The 16734-nt window shown below is 60.6% G+C and overlaps 1 protein-coding gene across 2 annotated transcripts; it reads right to left on the bottom strand.

The window, feature by feature from the left end:
* Positions 1–840: 840 nt before the first annotated feature.
* SEMA3B (sema domain, immunoglobulin domain (Ig), short basic domain, secreted, (semaphorin) 3B) lies at positions 841–9691 on the bottom strand. Of its 2 annotated transcripts, XM_012658044.1 has the most exons (18): positions 9470–9691; positions 7918–8104; positions 6952–7109; positions 6725–6787; positions 6201–6320; positions 6028–6121; positions 5713–5832; positions 4612–4757; positions 4409–4520; positions 4233–4302; positions 4005–4149; positions 3470–3689; positions 3114–3205; positions 2997–3038; positions 2590–2747; positions 2436–2491; positions 2207–2346; positions 841–1705 (listed from the first exon to the last, which is right to left on the bottom strand). In XM_012658044.1, the coding sequence occupies exons 2-18, from the start codon at positions 8024–8026 to the stop codon at positions 1301–1303; spliced, it is 2250 nt and encodes a 749-aa protein (XP_012513498.1). In that variant the 5' UTR covers positions 8027–8104; positions 9470–9691; the 3' UTR covers positions 841–1300. The 2 variants fall into 2 exon arrangements, with proteins under 2 accessions (XP_012513498.1, XP_012513427.1); XM_012657973.1 differs by lacking the exon at positions 9470–9691 and having other exon boundaries at positions 4233–4317.
* Between the last annotated feature and the right edge of the window lie 7043 nt (positions 9692–16734).

The following is a 16734-nucleotide window of genomic DNA, read 5'->3' as shown; positions in this document are numbered from 1 at the left end:
GGATAACAAGAGCCCAGTGCCATGAGAAGGCTTTGACAGCTCCACAAGTGGGCGGACAGAGCATACGTGTTGGCCGGTAGGCAGACCTGGGTTGGAGACTGGTACTTCTATTACTAAGCTCACAACCTTAAAGGAAAAGGATTGCCCTTCTTGGGCCTCAGTTTGCTCATCTGTAAAACGGGAATAACAGAGATTATTCCCTGGCAGAGTACACTGAGAACAGAGATACAACCATGTGTCTGAAGCACTTAGCACAATTCGCGGTTTTGGTCCTTCTCTCCTGTCTCCACAAGGGCATACAGGTCACACAAGGTCATGTGAAGACTCGTATCACTGTTTACCCTTGAAGGGAGGAGGTGGTCCCGGTTCAGGCCTTCCCTCTGTGGTTGGACCCCTGTGTCCCTCCTTCCCAAATAGAGCAAAGCCAGACTGGGCTCTTCTTCCTAAAACATCCCAAACGCATCACTCCCCTGTACCACATTGGCCTCCCTGATGTTGCTCAAACTTGGCAAGCTGTTCCCACCTCAGGGCCTTTGCAGTGGCTGTTACATCCTGGAATGCTCCGTCCCCAGATATTCCTGTGCTTGGCTCCTTGTCATTTCAGCTCAAGTGTCACTCCTTCAGTGAGGCCTTCTTTTGACGTTCTTTTCCATTGCCCTTAGCCCTTAAATTGTATTGTGCAGAGTGTACTGTGCATGTCCGCATTCCCAAAAGCCCTGGAGAACACACTCAGTCTGTAGAAACCCCCTTTAATCCTCACCACTGCAACCTTGGATGGGAGAAACTCAGGCCCTAAGACTGCTAGGAAGGTGCCCAAGACCACAGAGCAAGGCACCTAGCGGTTGTCTGCTGGGGCCATTCCAGCTTCTGCTGATAATGTGTTTATTGCATTACTTTAGTACAGGCGGCCTGCCTCCCCCCGCCCCCAGCAACCCAGCCTGTTCACAGCTTTCTGCTCACTGCCCAAGGAAGGAGTCTGTCCCCAAGGGTGGGGCACTCTGGGCACTTCCCAGGTGGGCCCTCGTGGTTCCGTTGCTCTGAAGCCTGGCTTCTCTGTCCCCTCCCTCCTGGCTGGATCCTGTGCCCAGCCTGGACCGCCCTCCTCGGGGCTAAATTCAAAGGTTATCCTGTTAATAAATAAGCCCGCACAGCTGCCCTAAGGCCAGGGCCTGTCAGTTGGTGTCTCTGTCCACCAGGGCCCCAATGTGCCCGGCCCCAACGCGTCCGTCTGCCCAGGGTTTGTCTGCTCCCTCTCCTGCCTGTCGTCTCCTGCCTGGTCCCAGGCGTGGGGCCAGCCCGGTCACCAGTGCGCTACGCTGCGTGGCCCCCGCTCAGCACGCGGCTCAGGGGCGTGCGTCCGCCGGTTCCGGCCCTTCCTCCGCGACTCTGGGGGCGGTGGGCGCAGCGCAGGCTGAGGGCGGCACATGCGCAGGGAGTTCGCGCCGCCACCGCCGCCCGGCTCCACCAGCTGCAGAAAGTCCCGGTACCAGAGTTTGGGGCCCGGGGGCGGGGCGGGCGCAGCCTCCTCGGCCCGTGCCAGCCGTTCAGCCTGCGCAGCACTCAGCACGTGCAGCGCCAGGCGACGCAGCGGCTGCGAAAAGCCCTGCTCGACCGCCGCACACAGATACACGCCCGAGTCCCGGCGTCGCAGTCCCCGCAGCAGTAGCCCCCGCGCGGTGCGCTCGGCGCGCTCCTCTGTCAGCACCTGCAGGCGGGGGACAGTGTGAAGCCGGGACATCGGGACCGGGAACAGGACTTCCCGCCCAGAGCAAGGGACAGGAGAAGCAAAGAGTCAGTGGGAACCGAGGGAGAGTGGGAAAGGGACGCCCGCAGGGGCACATTTGAAGGTTGGGTGCACTGTGGCTAGTGGTCTTTAAGTGAATATTCGAACCGGGGCAAGGTTTACCTGAAGGTGGGGAGCGGGTCAGGGACCTCAATGGGCGGGTCGAGGGCGGGTCTTCTCCCAAATGTGGGGTGGGAGAGGCGGGTCAGGAGCCTGGTTGGACAGAATGAGGCCTCGCCAGGATGTGGAGTGCAGGTAAGGGACCAAACTGGACGTAAGGGGTCTGTCTGGTTGGGCGGGTCCTCAATGGGCAGGACCTAACTAGACGTGAGGTGAAGGCCAAGGGCTTCGATAGGCAGGGCGGGACCTCTCCCGGATGTAGGCGGGACAGGGCCTGGTTGGGAAGGGCGGGGCAAGGCTTACCTGGGTGTGGGCCGTCTCCCCGGCGCGCTGGAAGGTCCACTCCATGCGCGCCTGCAGCGAACGGGGCTCACATTCCAGAAAGACGCTGCCACCCTCTACGCCAAGCACCTTCCGCTCCAGCAGCGCGGGACGAGATGAGTCTTGGGGCGGGGAGAATGTCAGATTCACGCAAGGCAGGGCAGGTGGGGCATCTTCAGGGGCTGACGGTGGGGGCAGATGGGGCACTCACCCCCAGAGCACAGCAAGCTGGGGTCGCCATTCCTGACGTCTTGTCGTCGGAACCGCCTGGGGGAACATTGGATTCTCGTGAGCCCTTCTTTCAGCCCAGGGTAGAAAAAGACCCTTCGTCTCCCTCGCTGTGGCCCGACTCCGACCCCGCTTACCTCTTGGCACTGGGCTGGAAGCGGGTGCACGCGACTCCGTCCCAGGCACAGTAGGGGTCTCGCGCCAGACAGCATTCAGCGCAGGCGCGGCCATGAGCAGCGCAGCGGTGCAACGCGATCTGGGCCACGGCGCTCCGCGAGGCTACATACAGCTGGTGCTAGGGGGCACAAGGGGCTCTGGGCTGACCAAGGGCGGACCCACGCCTGCTTCCCATCGGTCAGGGATCCCTTCTCCCACTTGACAGGTGAGAATACTGAGGTCTCACTCAGGTCACACAGTCTAGCAAAGGCAGGGCCTCATACTCAAGCCCTGGGGCAGTGAACTATAAAGAGGGGCGAGAGGTCGGGACGCCCTGGGCACAAGCTCAGTCCATCCCACCCCCACCCTCATCTTTCTGGTCACTCACCCTCTTGGAGGAGATTTGCATGCTGGTGACTGCAGCTGAGTCCTGAGAGGAAGGAGGGGCACCAGGGTCAGGGCTTAGTGGGGTGGGGGACCTGGGGTAACGGGGGCCAGGCCTCACCTCAAACACCTGCATCTCCTCCAGGAGCAGCCCCTCGGCGTTAGGTCTGCCACCCTTGGGGACTGAGATCACCTTCAGCACTGTGCCGGCGTCTGCAGGGGCGAGAAGGGGGAATGACCGTTGGTGTTCCCTGACAGCCAGGGCTGGGGTCTCCTTGCCTCCCAGGTCTCCACTCTCAGCATGGTTGGGTCAAGGTGAAAATTGTGGGCTGGAACAATCAGGGCAGCATCCTGAAGTTGGGGCCACAGCCCAGGAAAAGAGATGGAGATGGGCCTGAGCAGGGAGAGCCTCCCCTTCCAGGCCAAGGAGCCTAGATGGAATCTTGTGGGTCTGGGTCTTCGTGGAGAGCCCCTGACCTGTGCCAATGAAGAGGACATCATAGTGTCCGTCAGCAGCTGCCACCCGGTCCGCAGCAATTTGGGTGAAGGTGTACCCGGCTCCCACTTGTAGGAAGAGAGGGCGCCCCCCAATGGGCAGGACAGAGTTGTACATGAGGGGGTGATTCCGAGCAAACTGGATGACGTCGTCTGGGAAGTCCTTGGTGGAACTGAAGGTGCCAAAGGTCTTGCTGGGGCACTGGAAGTGGGGGAGAGGCACAGCAGGGATATAGTTGTGGGGGCTTGGAAGGCAGCCCTCCATGCGGTCTTCTGGGAACATGAAGGGGGAAGGGGACAGAACCCTGCCCTGGGGATTTAAAAAAGTAGACCAGCCTTGCCCTGGGAAGTCTGAGAGGGGAATCTGGCCTTCTCCTGAGGATCCTGTCTGATGATGGCGACTTTTTCGCACCCACAACAAAAGGAAGAAGCCACATCCACCAATAAGACCCCGGGCCGTGTTCTTCACCCTTGAGGCTTTAAAGTGGATTATGTCAGGAGTTCCCAGGCTACGCACCATGCCAGGCCGCGGGTAGGGGACACGACCCTGGTATGACACCCACTGATGCGTCGGCCCCTCCTTGTGCGCAAAGGGTCCCAGGAAGGCCCGGCGCACGTCGTTCATGCTGTACACGCACACCGCGGAGCCCTGGAAGATGCCGCTGTAGGCAAAGAGGAGAGCGGAGTGAGGCCCGGTGCAGCCCAGCTGGCCCCGCCCCGGCGCTCCCAGCGTCCCGCTCCTCACCTGGATGTGGAGAAGACGGCATAGAGCAGAGGGATCAGGCGGTCCCGCGAGGACAGCAGGAACACGTCCTCTGCGGGGGAAGGGGCTAGTTAGGGGAGGCAGCTCCCAGAGTCTGCATCCCTGCCCCCCTCCCGGATACCATCGTCCACCCCGGACTCCGACACTCAGACACTCACGGAGCTGGTCGAAGTGGGTGTCGCCCTCAATGCCCGGCACCGAGCACACTAGCCGCGCCTTCAGGAACGTCGTCCACTTGTTGACCAGGCTGCGCTGGCCGCCAACGTCGTTCTGCCAGGACGATCCGAGAGGATGAGGGCGGGACCCGGGCGGGCAAAGGGGCGGGAGTAGGATCGCCGAGTGTGGCCCGGGGACTCCTCACCCGGCAGATCTGGCCAACGCGGGACACGGACAGGCGTCCCATTGCCGGCGCCGCCTCCACAGCTGACTCACGAAAGAAGAAGTAGATTTTGTCGTCGTCCGGGTTCTCGCTTTCGGGGATCCAGAAGACCTTGACAAACTTGGGCTCTAGCCGAGGCAGAAAGCACGGGGTCAGCGAGTCCTAGCACCGCTCCCCCGATACGGGACCCCACGCCCTGCCTCCCCTTCCCCTTGCCAAGGCTGTAGCACCCAGGGTAGCATATGACCCGGCCTCCAGGACCGAGTTGGGGCGAGGCCGACCGAATCCAAAAGATCAGGGCCTGCGATGCAAAACGCAGCCACGAGGGGGCAGCAGAGACCGTGGCTACCTGGGCAAGCAGGGGCAGACCAGCCGGCGTCTGACCTTGCCCCTCACTGTTCCCCAGGCCTGTGGGCCAGAGAGAGAGGGAGATGGGGTATCTGGTTTCACCTTCACTCATGAATCTTCCTCCCTAGCAGAACCAGATGCTCTCTACACCCGCTTCAAATCTTTCTGCTGGGTCCCCTTGCTTTTAGAAGAAACTATTCCAGCCCCAGACAGTCCAGGCATCTTATCATTATGACCTTATCATAAATAGAGGTCACCCCACAGGAGTATTGGTGTCTAGCATGTTGCTCCTTGGGTCCGTTCCTTTGCTTGTTCCTGCATCCAGGCCTTTGCACTAGTTGTGCCCTCTGCCTGGGATGCTCTTCCCTCACTTCTGTAGGCTGGCTCTCTTGTGCTGTGGGAATTAACTCATACCTCCCCTCCGCAGCAGGGCTTTCTCCACCCCCCCGCCCCACCATCTCCTTTTGCCTTCCTCTCTGGTCTCACACTGGCCTCATGGCCATTGAAATTGGTCTTATCATGTATTTGTTCTGAGATGTGTGAACTCAAAGAGGGCACGGGGCATACCAGTCTCATCTGTCCCTGTGACTCCAGTGCCTGGCACAAGGCCTGACTATGGCAAGTGCTTGGTGAGACCTGGCTGTGCTCATTGCTCACTTACTTTATGGGCCTTGCTTGGCATGGGCCCTGTGGGAGGGTGACTGCCCCCTCCCACCAGCCCCACCAGCCTCTCACCGTTGAGCCAGCGGGAATCATGTGGCTCCGTTCGGAGACTCGGACGCTGGCCCAGGCTGCGAAAGATGGTAAAGTCCCGGCCCATGAGGTCTGCCGCCACCCCTGAGTATAGCTCCTCCCCTGCAGACAGGGCAAGGACCGCTCAGCCAAGCTGAGGGATCTTGGGGTAGGAGGACCTGGGCAACTCTGGAGCTCTCAGGGAGTCAGTGATGCTATGGGGGATCCCCAGAGTCTTGGGGTCTTGAGACTTTGTGAGGTTCTAGCATTTCTAAGGGGTACTAGGAGTTCTGTTGGGGTCCCAACCTTTGGACTCACCCACCAGCACGGAGGCAGCCCGATGCCTGGGGTCGTAAGGACTCTTCCCTTTGCCATCCTCTAGCTTTTGCAGGTCCAGCTGGAGCACGGGCTCCTGGGAAGTGGGGGGAGTTGTTATTGCCAGGCCCTTCCTCACCCTCCCGACTGCCCTCCCTGCCTAGATCTGGCCTTACCTCTAGCCGATGGCCCACCAACACAAACGCACAGGTTGGGTGGAAGGCCCCTGTACCGCAGGCCAGCAAGTGGGTGCGGTTGTAGGCATGCAGCAACTTCACGAAGTTCATGCACTCAGTCTAGTGGGCAGGCAGGGTCAGGGGCAGTGAGGCTTCCCCCAGGGAGGTGGCCTTAAGGGGTCCCAGCTCACCAGTAGCAGCCCCACTCCTTCCTCTCTTCTGCATTGGCCTAGGCAAGTGCTAACATGGGCTACAGGGACCTGAGTGCACTTGATGACAGCCCAGCTCGGCCCTCACCAGGGTGGGTGCATGGGGAGGCACAGGCATGCACTGCCCCCATGACTCAGAAGCCCCCAAGAAGAATAACATGAGTCCCCACCCTGACTCACCACCTCCAGACCTTAGCCACCTCGACCTCCCTGCCCTCATCCCAGCCAGAACAGGCAGTCCTCTGTTTTAGCGCTGCCCTGTCTCTGGGGTGAGGGCTGACCCTCCCCACTCCAGCCGCTGCAGCCGACACTCACACCAATGTCCTTCCCTGCCCAGTTGCACTCCTCTCGCCATTCCACAGGGGCCGGCCAGGCCAGCTATTGGGGGGAGGGAGGGGGCACAGGTCAGGGACTTGGGATGTTCACTATCTTGGGGGACTTTCCACACAGGGGGCCCATTCCCCTGGGTCTCTCCAGGCAGTCTGGAGTGGGGTCCAAGGGCTCTTTCCCTGGGCAGTGCTGAGGGTGGGGGTCCCTCGCACCTTCTTGGCCCGCTTGCTAATGTTGTCCAGGCTGAGGGAGGCCACGTGGTTCTCGGCCCCCACAAACAGGCGTCCACGCTCCTCATCCACCAGCAAGGCTTCGTAGCAGCAGGTCCGCTCCAGCCTGAAGGTCCGTAGACCATGCCAGGCCTGGAGCTCTGCAGGGTGGGGACACCACCAAGGACTCACCAGCTATACTGGAAGCCCCCCAGGCTCTGCCTGGTTGTCTCTCTATAGGCCAAGGTTTTACTTAGGACCTGGCCCACACATGTGAGTTTATAATGTGTGTGAATTTACATGTGTGTGAGTTTACACACGTGCAAAGACAGGCCCACCCAGGTACATGTGTGCAGCTGCCAGGGTAGGCAGTGCACCCCCATGAAGGGGAAAGCAGGTTGAACTTGGGCATGCTCCGGCAAGCAGTGTCTCTGGGCGGGCACACTGGGAGGCCAGGCCTATGGACACCAGAGTTCTGGGGGAAGCTGGGCATGCAGGATGGCCAGAACCCAACCCCAAATAGTCAGGCTGAAGGTTCCTTCCCTGCCACCCCAACACCAGCCTAAGCTCAGTGGACTTGCCTACCCAGTGCCACTGCTTAGTAACCACCTTCCTTTGCAGGGGGCATAAGAATGGGGCTCTGATGGCCCTCAAACCTCCACTTCCCTGTTGCTCTGCTGAAGGGGTATGGCCTGGTTGGGGGTACAGGATGGGACAGAGACAATGTCTGTTGCTATGGGGACAGGAGGAGTTTTCGTGGGAAATAACAAGGAGAATGCAGGCAGAGAAGTTGGGGGCTGAAGCCAGGATAGGGTTAACTGGAGATGGCCTAAGGGTGCCTCTGATCCAACCAGGGTCTGTGATAGGCACACATGTGGGGCAGCAGCCACCACAGAGCTCCCCTGTCCACACTGGGCCTCTTTCCTGCCCACCCCAAGCTGGGTCCTCCTGCCTGCCAGGTGCACCTACCTTGGAAGGAGAGCCGAAGGCGTGGGGGACTGGGGGTGGCACTCCCCAGCCCTGCTGCCCAGAGCAGGGCCAGGCCCGGGATCATGGCGGCGGCCCCGGCCCGCCCCATCCCCGCAGCTCAGGGCGCTCAGGGTTCAGCGGGTGTGTGCGGAGGAGCCTTGCACTGCCCTGGACTCTGCCCCAGGATCTGGAAGAGAAGGAGTCTGCAGCTGGGGCGGGAGGCTAAGGGGAGAGTCCCCAGGGATCAGATTACAGCCCCTAGGGGAAAGAGGCTGGGGGGTCGCATTCCGCTTCCGAGCCCTCCCCTCGCCCTCCCCTAGGAGGGTGCCCCGCCTGGCCACAATCACAGACACACCCACGCCCGGCACACCCTCAGGGTCACCCTGCACTGGCAGGCTCCCGCCCCACCACGTCACCCTCCCCAGTAACCTCCCCTCCCGTATACACACTCACAGACATTAATTCATGCTCTTTGGCCACTTCATGCCAGCCTGAGCCTGGGACTAGGGATACTGGGAGACATAGACAAGGTCCCCATGCAGGAAGGGGCAGAGTGCCAACAAGGATTTGGATTGGTGCAGAGGGCGCCAAGTGCAATGAGCAAAACAAGCTAGTCATGAGAGTGAGAGTGAGGGAAAGGGGGGTCAGGACTCTGGAGGTGGCTGTGCACCCACAGACCCACAAAGAAACAGAGACACTTTTGGGGCTGCAATCAAGGGTGTGGGTGCCTGTGAATGTTACTGTTTCTGAGGTTCCCTTTGTGAATGTGCATATGTGTATAGTGTGTATGTGCATGTGTGTGCACATGTGTTCATGCCTATGTGCGAACATGATGTGTGTCACATTGCACATGTGTAGATATGGGTTGCATGCACAAATGTGCGTGTGCACACAAGTGGCACTGCATGCAATTTATGTGGCGTGTACACGTATGATGCGTGTATGCTTTATATGCAGATGTGTTGCACATTTGTGCATGTGCAAATGTGTATGTTCACATACCAGTGTGCACGTGTCTCAGGGCATGCAAGTGAGCAAATACCACTGCCGCAACAATCATCTGCCTCAGCTTCTGACGTGCGGGTGCTCCCAGGCCAGATTCAGCAGCCCCAGCTCATGCTTGACCACTCCCACCCCAAAGGAATCAAGGGGGCAGTGAGGCAGCCTCTCACTCTCACCCTGGACTCCTGGTAGAGCTGCCCTTCCCCCTCAGAGCCTCTACAGTCTCCCTGAGGCTCTCCTCCACTTCTTTTGCCACTTAAGGATTCTCTATCTTTGAGCCCCTGCACTCCACGAACCAGACACCTGCCCCAGATCCCATAGCTGGGGCCAGGCTCTGGCCCCTGTTAGGCTATGCCTACCCTCCTTCCCAGGAGCTGGCTGGGCAGGTGCGGGACACAGGAACCCTGGGGGTGGGACTAAGCAAGGGGAGCAGCTTCTGGGGCAGGTCCCAGCCCCTCCTCCCATACCCGTGCCCAGCTTCCCAGCTCCTAGACCCCTCCCATGCTAGGACCCCCCACCCCCACCCCTGCTTCCCTCTGCTGACACTTGCCGCTGCCTCTTCTCAGGCTCTAGAGGTCTGTGAAGCCAACACCTGGCTGCCTTCCCATACTCCACCAAGAACTCCAGCAGCGGCACCTCCCCACCCTGGCCCCTTCTGGCTCTGGGGAAGAGGAGAAGCCTAGGGATCGCAGGACACCCTCTGACGGCTCCTTTAAGGAGCAGCCCCCGCCCCCACCAGGCCAGCCACCGCCCCACACGCCCCGTAAAGTTTACAGGGTGGATCGGGTGACGGGGCAGGCAGCCGGACCAGCTGGAGATGGCAGCCAGGCCAGAGTGGAATGGGCACAGGGAAGGGCTGGTAGGGATGACCCCTCCCCTGTTGGGCCTCAAGGTGGAAGGGTGCCCCAGGCAGCAGTCCTGGAAGTCTGGTGGCCAGTCAAGGCGAAGGACGAAGAAGCAACAGAGACCCTCAGCTTCAGGCGGCTCTGCACAGCAGGCAAAGGGAATAGCTGGGTGGGGGGCCCCCCCACAGGGACTCCAATACCTCACCTGTTCCTCCACAGCTGGGGAGCTGCCGGGAGGGATAATGGGGAGCTCCCTGCCACCTCAGTTCTCAGGAGCCATCTGGGATGGGAGGACTGGAGGTCAGGGGAGGGCGTTCTCAACTGGAGGTCTGATGGGCCCTCAGGACCCCAGCCCCAGTCCTTCCTCACCAATTGGCCACTTAGTACTTCAGCTGCCTGGCAGGCAGTGGCTTTGATGACAGCCAGGCAGCGGGGAGGGAGAGCGGGGCGGGAGAGAGGCAGGCGCAGAGGTCCAGCAAATCTCGCTTCTGCACTGCAGGGCGGGGGCCTGTCCTGGACAGATGGTCCTGCATCTCTGCTGGGGGGCGGGGGGCAGACTGTGTGAGCTCTTCCTAGGGGGAAGGTGGGAGGAGCTGCCCCCACCAAACCCAGAGCTAAACCCTGAGGGAGTTTGACAGACAGGATGCAGCTCCTACACCTCAGTGCCTCTGTTGGGAAGGACCTGAGGTCTCCTCCTGAAGCTGGGTGTGGTGAACAACACATCTTATTCGTGCTGTGAGGGATACTTCTTTGGAGGGGCTGAATGTTGACAGTGGCAGAGTAGGGCCCTCAAGTGCATCTGGGTGAACATACCAGGGCTTGAGGATGGGTTTGAGGATGGTCCCGGCAAAAGGCATTCTCCTGTCACGTCCCCCAGCTTGGTGAGCTCAGGAGTCAGCGAGGGTGCGTGGGCATTGCAAGTATGCCGACTTCTGCTGCCGCTCCCCTGGATGTCTTCCAGCCAGGCAGGGACAGAGGTGGGGAGACTGATCTCCAAGTCCTTGGAAGGGGAAGCAGGGCCGTGCTCCTCCTTCGAGCCTCAGGACCTGGCATTCCTGGACTGGCCTGGCCAGCGGGCAGGTGAATGATGGGGACCTCTGGGAGGACCAGGGGCCTCGAAGAGGGCGGATAGAGGGATGCACCCCCGCCTGAGCTCTCGGGCTTCCGGGATGTGGCTTTTTCCTACTCCTGGGCTAGCTGCCTCTTGCCTTGGACCTGGTCAGCCTTCGCTGTGCAAGCAAACAAAATTCTTCGGCTGTTTACAATTTTCCACCCAAGCAGCCAAGATCAGCAAATTTCTTTGAGGTGCCTGCCCACCCCCACTGTGCCCCTATCTGCCCCCACTGCCTTCAGTTCTCCAGGCCCAGGGTCCTGTTTCATCCCCCCAGCCCTGCGTTCACATTGGGAAATGGGACTAGGACCCCCCACCCATAATCTTTCCAGTAGCCTGGGATTCAATCCCCAGCCAAAGGGACTGGGCTGTCTCTGACCCCCTGAGCCCTATGCACTCCCTCCTCTAGATGTGTCCCCTCCCTTGAATAAGAAAGGAGGTCCCCAGGGGTGGGAGCTCAAGTTGTCCCTGTCCCAACAAGTTCCCTTTCTTCTCTTCAGCCCAAGGTCTGAGTGTGCCAGGCCATGGGTAGGGCTTCTATGGTGGCAACACTCCAGGAGCAGGGTCATTGCCTGTGGGTCACACTGGGGCTCGAAGTCCCCAAGGATTCTGGAATCAGGCAGTCAGGGCCTATGTCTCAACAGAATAGGGCAAACCAGGAGAGGCAGCCGGGGTCCCTATTTCTGCCTGTGCTCCTGCCCTAGGGCCACCCCAGGCTCCTGGACCTCTACCTTTTGCTGGGCAGAGGCCTGCCTGGGTTCTTGCTCTGGGACTGCCTGTCAGTGGCACAGCCTGCCAAGGCCTTGGCTTTTCCTTCTGGAAAAACCTAGATTGTTGTGCCAAGTCTCAACACCTGCCTCCCCACCCCCCACCAGTTGGGCCTGCCCCTCTGCCCCTGCCTGGACTCTGGGTGGTGTGGCTGGGGTGGGATGCCCATCTGAGGAAAGCTGTGCCAACCCTCCCAGCGCCCAGCCTGGGCTGGAGAGGATCTTGGGCTCCCCGCTCACACCTGCTTTAGCCATCAAGGTTGGTGGCTCCAACCTCACAATCTTTCCCTCTTCTGGCCATGAGGGTACCAGGCTCTGCTGCCCAGAGGACTTAAGCATGGGGGCGGGGAAGTGGTGGGAGCAGCTGTAAAGAGCCCTCAGGTGTCACCTGAGGCCTAAGTTCCCTGACATTCTAGTACCCACCTCAGAGAAGGCTCCTGGGCAAGGCTCTGTCAGGTACAATCCCACCCCCAGCCTGGTCTCCACATGCCCTGGGGACCCCTAGCCCAACTTTTTTGAAAGATTAGCTCCTCCCTCCTTGCCTGTTCCCCTTCCCTTCTGAGGACCCAGTCAGAGCTGAGGTGGAGGGGCTGAGGGAGGGGCCACCAAGAACCCTGGGCCTTTGGCTGTGGCCCTTCCCTTACCCGCTCTGCCCCTGTCCTCCGCCTCCTGCACATTCCTCCCAGGCTGAGGTCAGCCCCTCTGGGATGGGGGAGCCCCCCCCACTGGCCACATCACAGCTCTTCCCTCACTCCTGTTTTCTTCATCGCCCAGCAGGGAGGGGTGAGGAGGAGAGGGGGCTGGGGGCGGGGCCTTCCTCTCCCTTCCTTCTCCAGAGCCTGGGGTGGGGGGGTGGGTGGAGGGGGCCTGTGCCAGTAATGCTGAAAAGTGGACTCTGATGGCACTCTATATTCATTAGCAGACACTAACATAAATACTACATTCCCTGAATCAGTTAGGGGAGAGCCTCTCAGCAGTGCTGCGTGGGGGCTCTGGATGCTCTGGCAGCAGGGGTGGGGGTGGGATAGGGGGTGGAGGTTGCAGGGGTGCCCAGAGCCTGCCCCAGGGACCCAGGGATCAAGCCCCTTGGGGTTGCCTTGCTGCTGAGAGGCAAGGTTGAATCCTGACACCAGCTGTGCATGCCCAGCTGGAGACTGAACCTCTCAGATCACTCCTCTCTCCCCTGCAGCTGTAAATGGTGGGCCAGGCAGGACTGGCACACAGTGGGGTACCGCAGGTGGCAGGTGTGCACTCTTGTGGCCGCCACAGCTCTGGGCTCCTGGGCACCCAGGCCAGTGGGAGCCTTGAGGGAAACCCTGCACTGCTGCCTCTTCCATCCCAGCTGCACCAAGCGGTCTTCAAGCTCAGCTCCTCTCCTCCCTTCTCTCTGCCCCCCACCCTGAACCCGAACCTCCCTCCCTCCCCTGGGGACTCCTCAGTCTTCTCATTTCCCAAGTCCCCAGCCCACCCCTAGCACTGCAAAGCCCACCCCTCCCGAGAGCCCCTATCTCAGAGAGGTCCCTCTGTCTTGCTTAAGAGAAGAGGACAGGACAAGACACCACTTCCTCCTCTTGCTGCTTGAAGCCTGACCACTTCACCCTACCCCCAGGCTGTGTTCCTGGGGTCATTCTGCCACTCCTCTTCCCATGCCTCCCCTCTGTGGGACCCTGCCCCCAACCCTGACTACTGAGAGCTTGCTGAAGCCTGGGGGGATTGCAGACTTAGCCTGGTATTCACAGCACCACTCCTTAGCTCAGCAGCGCTGGCCACCCTGCCAGTGCTCCAGCTGCCCCACTTCTGGAGGCATCAGCTCTTTTATTGCTAAGACTTTACTTGGGCTATGCCCTGTGCCCTTTAGGCCCTTCCCTTTGTCACCTAGACTCTTCCTCACCATCCACCTCGGCTATCACCCATCCCCCGGGAAGCCCCAGACCTCTGCAGTGCCAGGTTCAAGCCTCTGACAGGGCTCTGGGTTCCCCACTGTGAGGGGAGCAGCAGGGGCTATCATCACTGGGGCCCCCAGGACCCAGCAGAGGACATGCACAGGGAGGCAACAGATAGCCTCCTGGGCCTGCAGGAAGCCCTTCCATCGTCCTGGGCCTGCTGAGTCTCAATGGGGAAGGGGGACTGATGGAGAAGGGACATTCAGAACCTTTCTTGACCCTGCCCAGTCCCCAGGCCTTTACTCCCCTGACCTTTAATGAGGTCAGAAAGCAGAGGGAAGAGGTGTCAAACTATGTTTTTCTCCCAACCAAGATCACCTGTGTGGGGCTGCATCTCCAGCAAGGGGAGAAATCAAGGCAAGGAGGAGAAAGGGACTCATGGCCTTGACCTCTGCCCCCTTGGACACTGGGGCCCAGCACTGTATGAGTGAGGGCTGAGTGGTTGGCAGGTTTGGACACACTTGCTGTCACACAGCGACACACACACCCCAGCTGGCTGAAGGCCACCAGCCTGGGTGGATGATAGGAGATGCCTTGCTCTCTGGGAGTCCCAGGCAGTTTGGGGAGAATGAGAATCCCCATGGTAGGGATGGAGGCCCCTAGGGTCTCTTTTAGGGCAGTAGACACAGGGATTTGGGCCAGTTTTGGGGGAAGGGGACCAGACCCAGAACTCAGCCAAGAGATGCTGTAGTCCTGTCCTTGCTGCCTCTCTGACTCCTAAGGCTGGCCATGCCACCAGCAGCTGGAGTCAGGGCTTGTGGTCGATTTGGCACTCTGGGCCTGGGTGAGGTCGGTGGGGTGGGATGATTCTGAGGAACTGTGAGGGAAGTAGGAGGTTTTCCTGACATTGGGAGAAGCCATGGGGCTGCCCTGGAATATGGTGAGGGGCTCCCCCAGGCCTTGGCAGCCCCTGCAGCCTCGGAAGCCCCAGCTCTAACCCTGGAGAGGGCCCCTTCCCCATTCTGTGCCTGGCATCTGGGCCCCGCCCACCGGCTGGGGGCGGGGCATCTGGGCCTGGGGAGCTGGGGAGAGGCTGCCTGCCTAGGTCTCTCTATACAGTACCCTCTCTGGCCTCTCTCTTAGAGCTTGTCTCTCTCTTAGAACTTGTCTCTCTCTTCCCAGCTGTTCCCCCACCCCCCAAATGGGTTAAAAATACCAAGGCTGCCACCACATCAGTAGCTGGAGCAACTATTTTGAGTGGGCGAGGCCTTCTGGGAGGCGGATCCCCACAGGCTGGAGACAGTCCACTCCACACTGGGAGCAGGAGCCTGGGTCCCTTACTGGCTCTGCATGTCCTGCTAAGGGTCCTGGGCCTTAGAGCTGCAGCTGCCCATGGGTGGGGACAGGAAGATGGGCCTTCTTAGGCTGAGAGAGATCTGGGGATACAGGGCCAGGGAGCACTGAATTTCTGGCTCTCCTCATCAGGTTGTTCCCAAAGGGATGAGGAATGGCTTAGGCCCGGCCCAGGACAGCTCCAGGCAGTGGGGGATGCCCAGGAGCCAACCTCATGGAGTCCCTCCAGTTGGGATGCAGGACACCTCGGCAGCCACTCCCTGCCCACCCCATCCCCCATGGCTGGGAATTTCCCAAGCACCAAAGACAAGGCCGAATTGACAGGCCGCCCCCGCTAGTGCTGGGACAATGGAGCCTTATGCCCTCGAAATCAAGCCGGGTAGGAGGGCCAGGGTAGGTGAGGGCTTACCTGTCTGTACCCAGGGAAACCCTGCTTGCCTGGATCCCACCCAGACCCTCTGCCAAGCCGGGTACAAGGGGGATCCTGGCTAGAGCCCTACATGGCCCACCCAGGGAGGGAGGCACTGGGTGAGTCAGGCAGACAATGCCAGCTCCTCAATGGTTCCTCTGTATGGAGTTCTCCCTCAGGACATAAGGAAAGAACCATCTCCGGCGCCCGCTTCCTGCTGGGCGGGCACCGAAGCACTGGAGCTCCTGCCTGCACATCTGGGGCTCGTTGGTCCAGGCCTGAGCCTCTGAAGGAAGGCACGGATCCCGGGTTGGGCGCGGGATCCTGTTGTCCTTGTCATTCGGCCCTCAGAGGCAGGGGTAGCAGGAAAGGCCTGAGGAACTGGGCGGGACCGGGCCAGGGGGTGGGGGGAGTTGATCTCCTTCCGAGGAGCAGCGACAGCCTCTCATCTCCTTCCAGCTCCCGGGGGCTCCCAGGCCGCGGGGCACTGGCAGGTGTGCGGAGGCAGGGTCCCGGGTCCCTGGCCCAACCCCTCCCTCCCCGCCTCCGTGGCGCCGACCCCGGCCCGCCCCCGGCCCAGGCCGCTTTGTGCCGCCGCGGGCGCAGAGCCGCCGCCGCCTCACAAAGCTGCCTTTGTGTCCAGCGGCCTCCGCGGGACCCGTTGACGTCAGCGTCCGTGACCAGCCCAGCGGGACCGAGCGCGGGCTGCGGTGCCCCCTGGCGGCCGGAGGCGCTAACCTCAGAGCCCCGCCCAATAGAGACCGGTGTTTCACTGAGCCCTCCCCACAGGCTCTGCCGGGGCTGCCCCTGCGCCTCGCCTGTCACTCAGGGCCCACCCCACAGGCACTGCCATCTGCCTTTCTCCTCTCCAGCAATGCGCAGGCACCTCCCATAGCCTCAGAGCCCTGGTCCCAATGTAGCCCTCCAGGGCACGGGGCCCTGCCTGTCCCTAGCCCCCAAGATGGGGGGGGGTCTTCTGGGCAGAGACCTTTCTGAACATGACTCAAGGCCCCTACTGGCTGTTTAGTCAAGTTAAGGGAGTGCAGCCCACCTGGCTGTGTGACCTCAGGAACTCATGCTGTCTCTGGGCCTTTGTGCCTGGGAGGTCAGAAGTCACATTCTCCTCCTGCACCGCACCTGCTCCCAAGGTGGAAGAGGCCCTTAGAACAGCTCCTTAAGAAATATGCCCAGCAGCTCTAGCCAGGCTAGAGGGCTGCCCCAGACCTAAGGCTGCAGAGTGCTGGGAGGAGAGGGAGACACACAGGTCCCAGCTTGAAAGTTCTCTAGTCCAAGTGGGAAAACTGAAGCTCAGAGCATTGGGTCTGAGTGTGACCTGGACAGCTGAGCACCCAGGGCCCTGTCATGTGGGGACTGAGGTCTGGATCACCATGACCTTGGCATATCTTAGCCTGGGTCTTTGCCTCTGGGAGAGAAAAGTACCCAGAAG

This window comes from Propithecus coquereli, unplaced genomic scaffold (genome assembly GCF_000956105.1).
Source record: "Propithecus coquereli isolate 6110/MARCELLA unplaced genomic scaffold, Pcoq_1.0 Scaffold1, whole genome shotgun sequence".
Taxonomy (NCBI): domain Eukaryota; kingdom Metazoa; phylum Chordata; class Mammalia; order Primates; family Indriidae; genus Propithecus; species Propithecus coquereli.
The sequence above is the reverse complement of the archived record's forward strand: the minus strand, read 5'-3'. Positions and strand labels throughout refer to the sequence as shown.